Source organism: Pseudonaja textilis, chromosome 2 (genome assembly GCF_049901715.1).
Source record: "Pseudonaja textilis isolate UNSWEBS1 chromosome 2, rPseTex1.2, whole genome shotgun sequence".
Lineage (NCBI taxonomy): Eukaryota > Metazoa > Chordata > Lepidosauria > Squamata > Elapidae > Pseudonaja > Pseudonaja textilis.
The window spans coordinates 237365396-237380150 of NC_141991.1; the positions used below are offsets into that span (position 1 = coordinate 237365396).

At 36.2% G+C, this 14755-nt stretch overlaps 1 protein-coding gene across 2 annotated transcripts in view; it reads right to left on the reverse strand.

Annotated features, from left to right (window-relative positions):
- The window catches only part of EGFLAM (EGF like, fibronectin type III and laminin G domains), a 119412-nt gene that overhangs the window by 48404 nt on the left and 56253 nt on the right, over positions 1-14755 (reverse strand). For both annotated transcript variants that reach the window (XM_026715848.2, XM_087927371.1), the window contains exons 5-7: positions 8778-8895; positions 8086-8221; positions 2542-2708 (exon numbers count right to left, since the gene is read on the reverse strand). In XM_026715848.2, coding sequence (XP_026571633.2) covers positions 2542-2708; positions 8086-8221; positions 8778-8895 — 421 coding nt within the window. The remainder of the gene's footprint in view (positions 1-2541; positions 2709-8085; positions 8222-8777; positions 8896-14755) is intronic.

A 14755-nucleotide genomic window follows, 5' to 3' on the forward strand; every position in this document is an offset into this window, starting at 1 on the left:
TGCAGTGATTATTTGTAAAAATTTGGCCCTTTGCCCTTATCCAGTTTGTGGATAAAGGCAAAGATTGGGTTAATTTTATGTTTTTATTGCAATACAAGATTTTATCTGTTTGCCTCCTGTATATTATTGGTGTTTTTTAAAACGTCTTTTTGTATTTCCTTTTCCTTTTTTAGTTCTGTTGTTTTGTGGTTTTCTTTAAAGCTGAATATTTAAAATATAGATATTGCATTCCCAACATTAGAAATACTTTATGAGCCTAACAGACCAATTGTAGGGAAGTATATTTCATTCTTGAAATATCAAATGTTGTAAAAGTGCCATGAAGGACATCCCATAGCTCACTGGAACTTATTTTGGTACACATCTTCAGTGTGCAATGAACATTAGCACTTTTAAGGCATACTTCCATCTGTGTAATTCTGTATCAATCAAATCAATCAATCAAACAAACATTTATTGTCAATGCACAACATGTGTACAATGAAATTGAAAGGACAGGGAGGAAGGGACTCTACAGAAGGTACTGAGAAGAAAAACATCCATTCTAACATCTATAAAAGGTTAGGTTAATCAATCCAATTCTAACAAGTAAGAACCTGGTTAAGCCTTTTGCTGTTGTTAATTTAGGTGGCAATTCAGTTCAAGAACTTCAAAAAGTCCTGAAGCCATCTTATGAAAGAGTTAATATCAGAAGTTAGTCATATTTGAAAAGTAATTGAATTCTTGGTCTACCCAAGGAGATTCTGTCTAATGGCTATAACAAAATGAAAAGAAGTGTTTCAGTGTCCAGTGACTAACTTGTTGGCCTTGGGAATGGAAACATTAGTGTTACTAATTAGTTTTACTAAAACACTGGATATGTGTAACAGCCCTGCTATGCTCATGTCCTGTAGCATCTGTCACCAAATAAAGTTTATCCCATATACTAGAAAGTGTGCTCACTGAAGTATTTTACTTTCTTTGCTATTATTATTTGCAAAATGCCATTTATTATGATGGTGTCAGCTTTGGAAGCCATATTCCACACGGCCATATAGCCTGAGAAAGTGGGAGGGGGGTGATTTCAATTAAGTAGCTCTAAATAGACAAAATAACATTCTTTCGTTAATTCAAGGTCATTTAGTATGGCACAGGATGAAGTAAGGATCTTACTTTTGGATGGATCGTGATTGGGCCATGTGATATGATGACAACCAAGGGCAGATAGATTTGTAGTTTGGGGAATTGTGGAAAGCCCAAAAACTATTACATTCGGGATTACACAGATGTGCCAGGTGCTATTCTAATAAAGGTACTTTTGAGATATGTTTGTGTCGGAGTTACTGATTGGAATGACATTTGCTGGAACGCTGACATTATCCCGAAACTAAAAGTTTAGATACAGCAAGGCTAAGTGTTCATATTGTAAATATGAAGGCATTTTTAATTGAATATTGATATTTTTCTGCACTCACGTTCCCCTTATGCTAAAGACTGAATGAAACAGAATAACTGGGGAATGGCAGTTTTTTCCTTCTCTGTTAGGTAATGTTTCCAAAGGTGATTGTTACTATTCTCCATAGGCATACATGGGAATTAATAATCTCTTTAAGAAGGATTGAAGTAGAAATGTCACTAGGGCAGGTTAAACTTCTTAGCTGTCCATTATTCTGCGTAACACCAGTCACTGTGAATCAAATCTGCTTCTCTGATCCCTCAAGTGGATTGGTTCAGGGAAAGAGTGATGAAGGTTACATTGGATTTTTCAGTAACAAATCAATATTGTAGGAGCCACCAACCATGATTTTCTTGCTTTAGAAAATAGCCTACCAACTGTAGTACATCAAATGTCTCACCCTTAATTGTGAAAGTTCTGAAAATATTTTCATCTACAGATAAACAGGATGTCAGGAAAAAAATGTGCACCCAGTAACAAGGATTTATGACCTTCTGGCCAAAACTATAAATGACTATTATATCTTTAGGAGGTTTCCATAAACATTCTCTTTGAAAGTTAAATTTAAGCACAAGAAACCAAAATAATCAAAACAATTCATGATATTATGAGACCTAGTCTAATGATATCAGAATAAAAAGCAATGGAAATAAAAAAATGAAGAAACTAATGAAAAGAAGGTTTGGATTAAAAATTAGTATAAACGGATTAAAAACTAGTATAAACGATAAGACACACACAAAAATAGCAGATTCTTAATGCTAATGCTAATTATTTGGGAACTTGCTTTTATTTTATCTTTTATTTCTAAGGAATCGTTACTCTGATGGATCCTATGCATTATTTAATCTGTTCCAGCGAACAGTTGTTGTCCCACACATGTGCCATGCTTAACTATGAAATATAGTTATGTAGTGAAAGAAGAAGGATGGGGCTTGCATTTTCTTGAATTATACCTATGTTTGGCTTTTCCAGAACTCAGATGTTGAGCCAATGAAGGAAGCAAGGAGAGTTGATTTTTTAAAATAGTCAGTAGCTAGAGAAAGTTTTTTGATCAGCCACAACATTTTCAGTGCTCAGCAATATATGTAAGATTGTCTACTCACGGAACATTCTGATTATTTCACTGGCAATGCTTGGCAAACTGGGCCCATATGAATTTGTAGCTCGAATGGCAAACTGATACTTGACGTTTGGAGTTAGCCCCTTCAGGATCATAGAGTCCATCTGGATCTGCTCTCTAATTGCTGTCCAATTGGTATCAAGATCGGGTCTGATTGGGATGAACAAAGAGCCCAAAATGTAATTAAAACGAGTTTAGTCAATTAGCAAGAGCCAAAATTTTGCCAATATCGAACATTTGCTAAATTTGCTATTCTAATATGAATTGTGAATGTGAAATTTAATTAAATAATTTAAGGGTTTTATGCTTGTTGGATGTCTCTTGATTGTTTTGATTTTGGTAATCATGAAAAATTAAACCTCAGAATCCCATTCCTACTTCATGCAAAACAACAACAGGAACAACAACCACATAAGAGTTATTTATTTAAAGCATTGATAACCTATTTGCCATGTGAAAAGGCTCTCAGAGCAATTTGCATGCAATCAGTACAATAAGGCAGTTCTTGTCCACAGACCTAAAACTTAAATTAGCCAACAGAAAAAGGAAGAGGAAGGGGAAAAGAGGCGGCTCTGGGCATCAGCGTGTCAAATTGAGGTTTTCGTACAATAATTATCATAATACAGATATCAGCCCCAAGGTTTTTTTATGCATTTCCAAAAACCCTTAAATAAATCATCACAAAGTACCATTTTTATGTAACAGAAGAAAAAAATTAAACATATGAGGCAAAATCATGTTTAACTTTATTGAATTAATTTGAATTAAATCATATTTGAAAGTGAATTAAATTAAATATTTTTTAATGTCACCAGTCATTAACCTCTTTTTGCTGGTCCCATGTACTGTTGAGAGCAAAATGCCAGTCAAAGGCCAAGTCAACACCAGTGGTGGGATTCAAAAAAATTTACTATCAGTTCTGTGGGCATGGCTTAGTGGGCATGGCAAGGGAAGGATACTGTAAAATCTCCAGTCAGAGGTGGTATTTGCCGGTTCTCTGAAGTCAAATACTGATACTAATATTCTTTGGAAAGTTTGAGATCAAAGCAAGTCAATAGAGACCCACTAAGTTAATCACGTCATATACTATAAACTAGATCAGAATAAGAATAGGAAGAATCAGCTGGGAGGGACCTTGGAGGTCTTCTAGTCCAGCCCCCTGCTTAAGCAGGAGATCCTATACCATTTCAGACAAGTGACTGTGCAGTCTGTTCTTAAAAACCTCCAGTGATGGAGCACCCAGAATGTCTGAAGACAAGCTGTTCCACTTAATTGTCCTCACTGTGAGGAAATTTCTCCTTAATTCCAGGTTGCTTCTCTCCTTGATTACTTCCCATCCATTGTTTTTTCGTCTTGCCTTCTGGTGCTTTGGAAAATAAATTGATCTCCTCCTCTTTGTGGCAGACTCTCAAATACTGGAATACTACTATCATGTCTCCCCTAGTCCTTCTTTTCTCTAGACTAGCCAAAACCAAATCCTGAGTCTCTCATCTGCCCCTCTATAACTGTGTGGTTTGGTTCTGCAACCCATCAAGACAGATACAGACTTCAGAGAGTAATTTGGACTGCAGAAAAAACAATTACTACCAACCTAACTTCCATTGAGGATCCATGTACTGCACGAGTCAAAAAGAGGGCTGTGAAAATATTTACAAACCCCTCACATTCTGGACATAAACTGTTTTAACTCCTACCCTCAAAACAACGCTATAGAACACTGCACACCAGAACAACTAGACACAAGGACAGGTTTTTTTACCTAAAGCCATCACTCTGCTAAACAAAAAATTCCCTCAACACTGTTTAACTATTTACAAAGTCTGTACTACTATTACTATTACTATTAATCTTCTCATCCTTTCACCCATCTCCTCCCACTTGTGACTGTAACCTTGTATGACTGTAACCTTGTTGCTTGTATCCTAATGATTTTTATTGACTGTTTCCTAGTATGATTTGATTGCTTATTGGTACCATATGACTATCATTAAGTGTTGCACCTTAAGATTCTTGACAAATGTATCTTTTCTTTTATGTACACTGACAGCATTTGCACTAAGACAAATTCCTTGTGTGTCCAATCACACTTGGCCAATAAAGTATTCTATTCTATTCTGTTCTGTTCTATTCTATTCTGTTCTGTTCTGTTCTATTCTATTCTATTCTATTCTAATTGATTGACAAGATGATTGGCAAGATCCAGATAGGAAGCTTAATAGCCATTCAAGGATGCTTATATAGCCATTCAAGAGAAGATTTTGTTTATTTAGATTTTAGCTATTATTTTTAAACTTATCAAAGCATTTTAAAATAGCTCTGCTTCAATGCAGGCAACAATGTAATTACAGTAATACAGAAGAGAATAAAAACCCTAAAATTGCATTATCATGGTCATTTTCATTTGAGGATTTTTTTTTTTTAGGGAAACATTTCTGTCCTCCAGTGATGAATAAGTGGCCATGTCTTCTCCAGTGACTTTTATATCAGTGTATCTTTAGTTCTCTGGCTATATTCTCACTCCAACAAGAAATTCTACTATTTCCTTGGTTTGCTCAACTCTATATTTTAAATTTCTGGTGTCCAGAAAGAACGCTAAATCAAAAGCAGACCCAAAGGATATAGGAATCAAACTTGCTGGATACTTGCAGAGGAAAAACAAAATTATTGACATGTGAACATCCTAGCAGTGCTGAGCACTCCAGGGATAGAGATTCCCATGGGGTCATTCCTACACTGTTCAATATAAATGACACAACTGCAATTTTTACTCCCTTGAACTTGCTGAAGTCCTTCCTACGGAAATGGCTGAACATAACAAAGACTGAAAGACTTTGACACATAAGACTAAATTGCTGTCCCATTTAGTCTGACATCCTTGAAATATATACTGCAGGAAATAACTTTCAAGTATTAAATGTACTATTGTTTACATAAGAAACCAGCTGCAAATATTTTTGGAAGCACTCTAATAAAAACTGTAGCACAAGAGAGATATTTTGTGTGGGGTTTTTTGTTTGTTTGTTTGTTTTATTTGTAGCCCAGAGATGCTGTCAAAATAAACTCATCTGGCTTTTTCTAATCAGTCAATATAAAAATGATTTAATCATCTGAAGGTCATTTCTATTGAGCAAGAAGGGTGTACTCTGAAATAAAAAAGAGAACAATTTGGAACTGTTTGTTTCAGCTTTGTCCAGTTCTGTGAACTTGAGAAACCAATTTCTCCAGCTACAGGAGACAACAAAAAGTATTTTTGTAAAAAAAATATATATAAACCTAAATCTCTGTAAAACAGACTAACAAAACTGACTCAATTGCAAAATATTGTCATCTTTTTCTGAAAGAAATTTCTCCTAATAAATTCCCTTGATCCACTAAGGGCCACTTAACTATTTGACTACTTGGCTTTTCATGTGGATCCAAACCCCAAAGGATTCCTCTGTTTCTCATAATTAAAAATGTCTGTTCCTCTTTCTTTAAACTCTTTGAATAGTTCTCTTCATTTTATAAAGGATTGTGATTCATTTCCTCTCACTACGGAAAACTTCTATTCTTAAAATGATATTGAACATACGAAGAATCCTGCCCAATTGGGAAACAATAAGCAAATATTCAATTCTGAATCCTTGCTTGACTCCCAAGGATCCAACAATCCTAGAGTTTAGACATGATACCAAACAAGCTACAAAAATTCCCTACTGGCAAGAGGAACCTACAATGGCAATTGCACAATACAATACTTTGCACAGTTACAATACTTTGGCATTCATTTGAATTTCCCTGCTACAGCAAAACACGAAAAAGAAAAGGATAACATAGGCAAGAATTCTGTTACAGCCTTTTGTATTCTTCCTCCTCATACTTGATCTTTACAGAGATATAAGGAAGACCTTCTGTGGAAGTTTTGGAAGTTCTAATACGTTCTTGGGCAGGGCTGTATAACTTTCTTCAATCCAACGGCCACACCTGTCTTAGAGTGATGCAAAGGATAGCAATACAGGTATTCCTTGATGTACAACTGGTCATTGAGTGACTCTTTGAAGTTATGACAGATCTAACTTGGGGCTTCTTACAACATGGGAATTCAAAGTTCCAATGGTCGGTTCTTGAACTTCAGGAACTTGACAACATAGCCACATTTATGACCATTTGCAACATCCTATGGTTGCATAACTATGTTTTATGATGGTTTTTCTAAAAACTGACACTTCAGGTTTTTAGCAAAACCATTACACACACATAAAAATTGAAAACCACTCAGCTAAATTCACCTGCAGAACATATAGCCAGCTGAAGAGCATAGAATTGAAGAAGACCATATAACCACGCTGACTTTTCCCAACAACCATAATGAAACAACTTAAGTCACTAACATTTTTGTTTAATAAATCTAATAAACACTTCTAATTTAAATTTTTTTGATGAAACCAGGCATTCTTAATTAAGATAAAAAAATCTGCCTACATTTATATACTTTTTACATTTTACATTTTAATTGCCACTAAAAACGAAATGGAACTGAATGGCTGACACTGGTATTAAAACAGGTATTCCTGTTTTCAGAAAACTGAAATTTGTTCAAGACAAAAGATCTCATCCACCAGTGTTTCAGAGAACATCCCATCAGTGGAACAACCCAATTTAACATAAAATATAGGTATGAGTTTACATGGGAATTTTCTATATACCCAACTGATTCATCCTTAAGCAGAGTCTACTAGAGTTGGGCTGCCAATAAATAAATAAAGTAGAAGCAAAAAAATTCTATAGTTACAGCCAGGAGAGGTTCAGAAATGAGTTCAGATTAAATCGAAGCCCACCTTTCCATATTGCATTGTAACAGTAAGGTTGGAGTTTGGGAGATATCTGTATGAGCTACTGTGGAGGTCCAGTGTGTATCATATGTGTGTTTCATAAACAACAAAGTAGAAGCAAGACTGACTTGGTCCAAAACTCAAAAGGAACTCTGAAGCTGTGCTGAATCAAAACCATTTAAACTAATGATTAAATAAAAACCAGCTTCACTTACATTAATGAATGTAATGGCAACAACATATAAAAACAGTTGCTGGAACTGGGTATGTCTAGTTTGCTGAAAAGAAGGACTAGGGGTGACCTGATAGCAGTGTTCCAATATCTCAAGGGCTGCCACAAAGAAGAGGGAGTCAAGCTATTCTCCAAAGGACCTGAGGGCAGGACAAGAAGCAATGGGTGGAAACTAATCAAGGAGAGAAATAACCTAGAGCTAAGGAGAAATTTTCGGATAGTTAGAACAAATAATAAGTAAAACAACGTGCCTCCCGAAGTTGTGAATGCTCCAACACTGGAAGGTTTTAAGAAGAGATTGGACAAACAGTTTGTCTGAAATGGTATAAGATTTCCTGCCTAAGCAGGGGGTTGGACTAGAAGACCTCCAAGGTCCCTTCCAACTCACTTATTCTATACTAGTCTAATGACATTAGATTGAAACAAATGTGAACCCACATATATGGAAAAAGTGCTCACATACTAATATCATACTCAAGATCACCTGATAAATTCCACGGTGTAGTACTTAATTGGAGAACCTCCTTCACTTGGTCCTGGCTTCCATGATAAAGCAACTTCTGAATCTGAAATAACAATGACTTGAGGCTGACTAGGTGGAGCTGGCGGCATACACTTATCTAAGAGAAAAGAAAGTAAGTATATGCATTATTGGACACTTTGGAAAATTCAGAACTGCTTGCAGGAGCAAAATCTTTGGTAAAATTGTAATGCTAAAGATAATCCAACACTGAACTTTCTTCCTAACTTTGCTTCAGTCTCAGGCTGGTTACTGCTATTCAATATAGAAAATACTTAAAAAGTGAAAGTGTTGCTCTGAATGAATTGATATAGCTATGGCCCTATGTTTTAAAATGAATTAATTTCCAAATGCCCTTGTGAAGAATTTTGAAGAGATCCGTACTGGCACCGATAAAGCATACTAAATTATATCATAATACATTTATTCCCTTAACTCCTTAATAATCCTCATCATTCTTTTTGCAATTGTAACTGCATCCTGTCTCCTGACCAGAGACTTGTTTGAAATTCCCATAACTCTCTCATTCTTATTTCTGCACTATACTGAAGTTTTCCTAACTTCCCATGTATCTTTCTGAAATACACTTACAGTGTCTACAATTAATTCTGTCTCAGTCAGTACACTTAATAGAAAGCTACTCAAATAATATTTACCTTGTGATAGAGTTGTCATATTTCTAGGCATGCTGGCTTTGCCTCTTCCTGCCCAGCCATAAGCGCCTATGCTGACACTATGGAGAGTCCCTGGCTTCAGATCTCCAATAACAACTTCCTGCTTGGCATAAAAATATAGAAAAGGATGAAGAGCTTTTTTTTTTTAATGAAAAGCTAAAATTATATTTTAGCTAATCATATCAATTTACAACATATGTTAGAACACACTAGGATGTTTAACACAAAAAATTAGATGTTCACAAGGAATGGAATAAGCAATTGAAGTGTCTACCACACAACTGTCAATAGAATTTCATTTTAGTTACTATAAAATGGTGCAGCATTATAGTGTGTTAGGCAACACCTTTCCAGAATTGAATCTGCCCATCTAGTCCGGATATCTAGAAAAGTGCCTCTTGAGAATCTCTTCTCCTCACAAGATTTACAAGCTCAGCAACAAGCTTTCTCATGATGGCTGAGAACACTCTAAGAGTGAGATGGATGGTACCTAAATTTGATGGATGGATGGATGGATGGATGGATGGATGGATGGATGGATGGATCTTCTCACTTAAAGGTATAGAGGGCCACAATCTTGCCTACTTTTTGCAATCAAGTTTAATTCGTTCAAACATTTGTCCCTTAATTGCGTTTGGCACCCTGGTAGGGCTTGGCTAAATCTTAAAATGTATTTTTCTTTATATTGTATGTCTTGTTGCCTTCACAAAGAGTTAGTCAGGATTGGAGCAATTTGGAGATTAAAATATGACCATTGATATAAAGGTAAACATTTATCCTGTCCAGTTGCATCCAACTCTAAGGGGCAGTGCTTACTGTAGGGAGCCAACGTTGTCTGGAGACATTTCTGTGGTCATGTGGCCAGCATGACTATACATTGAGGCACATGATATGCTTCTCACTGAAGTGATACCTATTTATCTACTCACATTTGTATGCTCCCAGAGTTCCAGACGATAAGCTCAGTGTCATTAACCACTGAGCCATCGCACCCCCAATTATCAATATAATTATATAGATAAGTAAAATATATTTCTATAGATCTAAAATTGCAACTGGTTGACCACAATATTATTGCATATCTGTTGAAATACCTTATAAGGAGTAAATTATCAGGTTCACATAAACTGCTGAAGAGGGAATGTCCAAAATTCAATTCTGGTTCGTATGATCTAGAAGTAGGATATATTATCTCCCTTCTGAAAAGAAGTTGTTTTATATACTAATTCTGTTCTATAAAGTTTTATAGAATTAGTAGTTGATCATATTCTTTTGAATTATATATGAATGATTTGGAAATTAACTGGAGACCAACGGAATGAGTGACTTTAATGCTTGGCTCATAGTCTTATAAGGGTTTTGTAACCAAACATCTGCAAGGTCCTCCGTTACGAAAAAAAAAACCCTCTTTAGAAATTGATTAGATATTGGGGAAAAATTTCCTAACCTAATTATTGAGGGATAAACAGGTTCCAAACTAGAAACAATTCCATTTCTGAAATTCTTGTAATTCTATCTTTCATCTCAATTCTATTCTGCTAAAGAAGAGAATCTTGCTTAGGAGAATTACTTTCAATAAAATGATTGCCAAGAGCTTAACAGGTACCGTACATGACTGCAAACAAACAATTAGAGCAAACAAAGAGACAATGCAATAGTCTGAGGAGCATCACTTTTTCTATATATGAAAAATATTTTATCATTGAATGTCACACTTGGAAGAACAACTCAAAAGTCTGGGATGGATATTCTGTACTTCTGTATTTATCTCTGAGTTCCCATTTCATCACTATTGTTAAGTAAATACTGTAAACTTAAATATGAATAATTTATGACAAGACATGAATATATGTCTGAAATTACTTTTAACTAGCATGAGAGGGATATGTTGTGTGGGTTTATTATTTTTCTCAACTTGCAAACAGAAGAAAATAGAGAAGAGATACTGTTTTAAGCTTATTAGAAGTACCTGTTTTGCTCTGCTCTGTATTAGTCAGAATGCATCTAAAGTTTCTAGTTCTGGTCTCTGCATTTTAAGAAATAAACTTCCACAGAATGGAAAAAATAAACAAGTCCTATGAAGAGCAAATAAAACAGACGGGCATATTTCAGAGAAAAAAATGGGATGAATGACAGCAGTTTTCAAATTCTCTGGGACTTTTGTACAAAACACAGAGCAGATAGTTCCATGTTGCCCCAAAAGGTAAAAAAAAGGGGGGGGAATGTTATTAATTTAAATTTACAGGCAGTGCTCATTTAACGACCATAGCTGGGACTGGCAACTCCATCACTAAGTGATGAGGTCATTAAGCAAGACATCATCACATGACTGTGATGGATTTATGACTTCATTTCCATATCACATGGACACAACTTGCTATTTTACTGTTGGCTTCTCCATTGACTCTACTTGTCAGAAGCTAGTTGTGATGTGCACAATTGGCAATCATGTGACTACATGACAATCAAATGCCGACTGGTTATAAATACTCATTAGTTCAGAAGCACCCAAACCTCAGTCATGTGACAATCACTAAGTGCAAGGACCAGTTGTAAACTTAGTTTTTCAACCTAGGGAATCAGCAGATAAGAGATAGCCTAACCACAGTTGAAAAGTGAGTGGGGCAATCTGCTCAGAATGGAACTTTCCTAGTTTCTCAAGCTGTAAAGGAGATGAAGGTAGGATTGAAATTTCAGACTTTCAATATTCTATCAATGTATTTCTCTAATAAAGTAGAATTATCTTATCTGGTCATGTTTCCTGTCTGATTTACCTGGAAAGGCTGATATCAAACTTGCAACTTTGAATGTACAATTTTCCAACAGTCTCCTTTACAGCTCAAGAAGCTAGACAGAGTTTCTTCTGAGCCTCTTGCAATGCCCACTACTCAGAGGCAGACTATGCTGTCCCTTCTCCTGATATAACAAATGTCTTTTTAGGAACCATGTTAACTCCTGTGTCTTTTTGCTAGCAACCAATTAGCATTCCATAATTTCCATAGATTCACTCTCCCATATCTAGGCATCATATTTCTATGTCCTAAGTTCAAAACTTTACATCTGTCTTTATTCAGTTGTGTCCTCAGTCCACTTCTCCAACTAAAATATTATTTTTTATTTTATTTTTGCCTTCTAGGTTATTAACTCTCCTATCAAATTTTGTGTCTCTGCCAATCTCATAAGGAAAAATAAGCATTCTCTCCATGTCCTCCTCCAAGTAATAAATAAAAACATTGAAGAGTGCAGGGTCAAAGACTGAAAATTGTGGCAATCCATTCTTCTAGTTTAATGAGTGTCATTTCATTAATCTATCAAGATTATTTTGAATTTTGTTTCTCTCTTCTAGAGAACTAACTAGCCCATTTTAAAATAATATGTGTGGAAATTTCTGTTATGACAGCTCCTTCTACAAATCATTTTCCCCCTTTAATCTTCTTCCCCTCCCTTCCCATTTACAGATATTTATAATCTTAGTCATAGTACATGGAAAATTATACAAAATTTAGAACAACTTGAAATAGAATTTCCAGGTGCAAAAAGTTGGTGAGTTGTCTGCCAAATATCTCATTGTGCTGGTGTTTTTTTCCTCCCATTAACTCCCTTGACAAAATCATATGAATACAATCCTAGCCACTGCCTTTTTATTTATGCTTCCAAGACAAATAATAGGAAAAAATAAAAGACAGTTGTCTTTCTTCACTAAGACCAGGATTTGCACTCCCAAATTCAGGTTTGCTATTCCACATGCTATTGCTGGAATAGCACTCATTTTAAAATAAAATGATCTCTCATGACGGGAAAAACAGGAAAACAACAAACATTTTGTCCTGCTAGGCATTCACTAGAGATAGAGATAGCTGTGAGGCATAAGTGTTATGCACAAGATTAGAAGGGATGAAGAAACAGGGGGAAACTTCCACATTCTCACAAATGGGTTCTACTCCCTTGTGCATATATCTTTATATGAATTATATCCTGCCAGACTCTAAGGCCTGACAATAAGTTAAACTAAAACTTTATTTTTTTGGCCATATAACCCCACAGAGACAAAACTGGAAAAGAATGTTTCTTAATGGATTCAGAATGCAATGCAATGCAATAAAATAAAATAATCTACCAGTGTCACTATCCCTGTAGGGTCGGAAACCAAACATCTTTGCTAGATGTTATTAAATAACCAATGCAATATTAATATCTTGGTTAAAGTTCAGATTAGTTTTTCTCAGCAACAGTGCATTTCATATCAAAGGCTCATATGACATAAATGGTTTAGGGGAAGTCTAATCATTTCTCTTCACAGGTTCTTTGGTTCAAAAATTAAATGTTTACAAGGAAACTGGGAAAGCTATGTATGAAAGCCATGACAAACTCTGAAGGTTCAATCAGTCATAAAATATACTTTTCCTCACTGAATAAAGAATCACTGATATGTTTTCCCCCATAATTTTGCTTATGCATTTTTACTTAGACTGTTTTTAGATTTATTTTTTTGCACAGTTTTATAGCTGGTCTTAAAAAATATATTAAACTACATATATTTTTATGATCGATGTGGAGACAGATGTGATTAAGCTGCCCAACATGTAGGAAAACTTAATCTACTTTAGATTGAAACTCCACATATTTAATTAGAGAGAATAAATCCAAATGCATAAAGCACTGATATGCATAGGATATACATTGTATTATAAGGATGCCACTTGTTTCTAAATTATCCCACAGATTTCCTCAACCTAATGTCACACCACTACCCAGCACAGATCAATTCCGTAGCCGAGACACTCATCTCCAGAACAAAATGCTTAGCCGAAGAACAACACCTAAAAACTGAACTACACACTCTCACTAACGTACTAACAGCCAAAGGATTCCAAAGAAAGAAGATTACCCACCTAATCCAAAAAGAAACCCCAACCAAAATCCAAGACAGAGAACAAGAGAATGGCAAAGTCCTCCTCCCATATATAAAAGGCACTACAGACAAAATCAGCAAGATCCTCCCAAAACACAACATTAAAACAGCATTCTGCACAAACAGAAAAATATCCACCATCCTAAGAAACCCTAAAGACAAAATCGAGTTCGAAAACCAAGGAGTATACGAAATCCCTTGCACCGCCTGCCCCACCACATACATTGGACAAACTAACAGAAGAATAAGTGCACGCATTGAAGAACACAAGAACTCAATCAAAAAAGAAGAACCGACCTCTTCCCTGGTCCAACACCTCAAAGGCACAGGACATGAGATTGACTTTAAAAATACCAGAACTATCGCCAAAACTGAACACAGAATAATAAATAATAAAGAGAAGCCATAGCGATAGAAAAATGCCCACACAGCATGAATAAAAGAGATGATACCTCCCGCCTACCAGCCATTTGGAAACCCGCCCTCATGAACAAATGAATACCTAACATGAAGAATGACACCAGACCCACATGCACGAGGGCCACACAAGTTGCTACCACCACACTTCCGTGTAGAAAGCAGACTCACACCCACACAGAAGATGAGACATGACCACAGACCAGAAGCCGTATTGCAGATGCATCACTACCCACTTCAAACCCCTCCAACCCATACATGAAGCAAACTGACGCCCACCATGAAGATGTTGCACGACCACAAATGTGAAGCCAAACAGCAGGATCACAGCTCACCAGCTCAAATCCCCCAACAACTAAGACTAACCTGAGCACAACCAAGCCCCCACCTGAACAGAACACACCCCCAGCCAATCAGAACACAGCCAACCCCCCAACCAATCAGAACACAACCAAATCCCCAACCAATGAGAACATACCCCCCACCCAATCAGAACACAGCCAAGCCCTGGACACTTCTGGTTTGTCGGCTTCGGTGACAGCAGGGATTCGCCTTCTGCGATCCCTGCTGTGCTAGCACTTGGTGCCTCCGATCCTGGACGGATTTGAGGCTAAGGCTGCCCTGTTGGGGC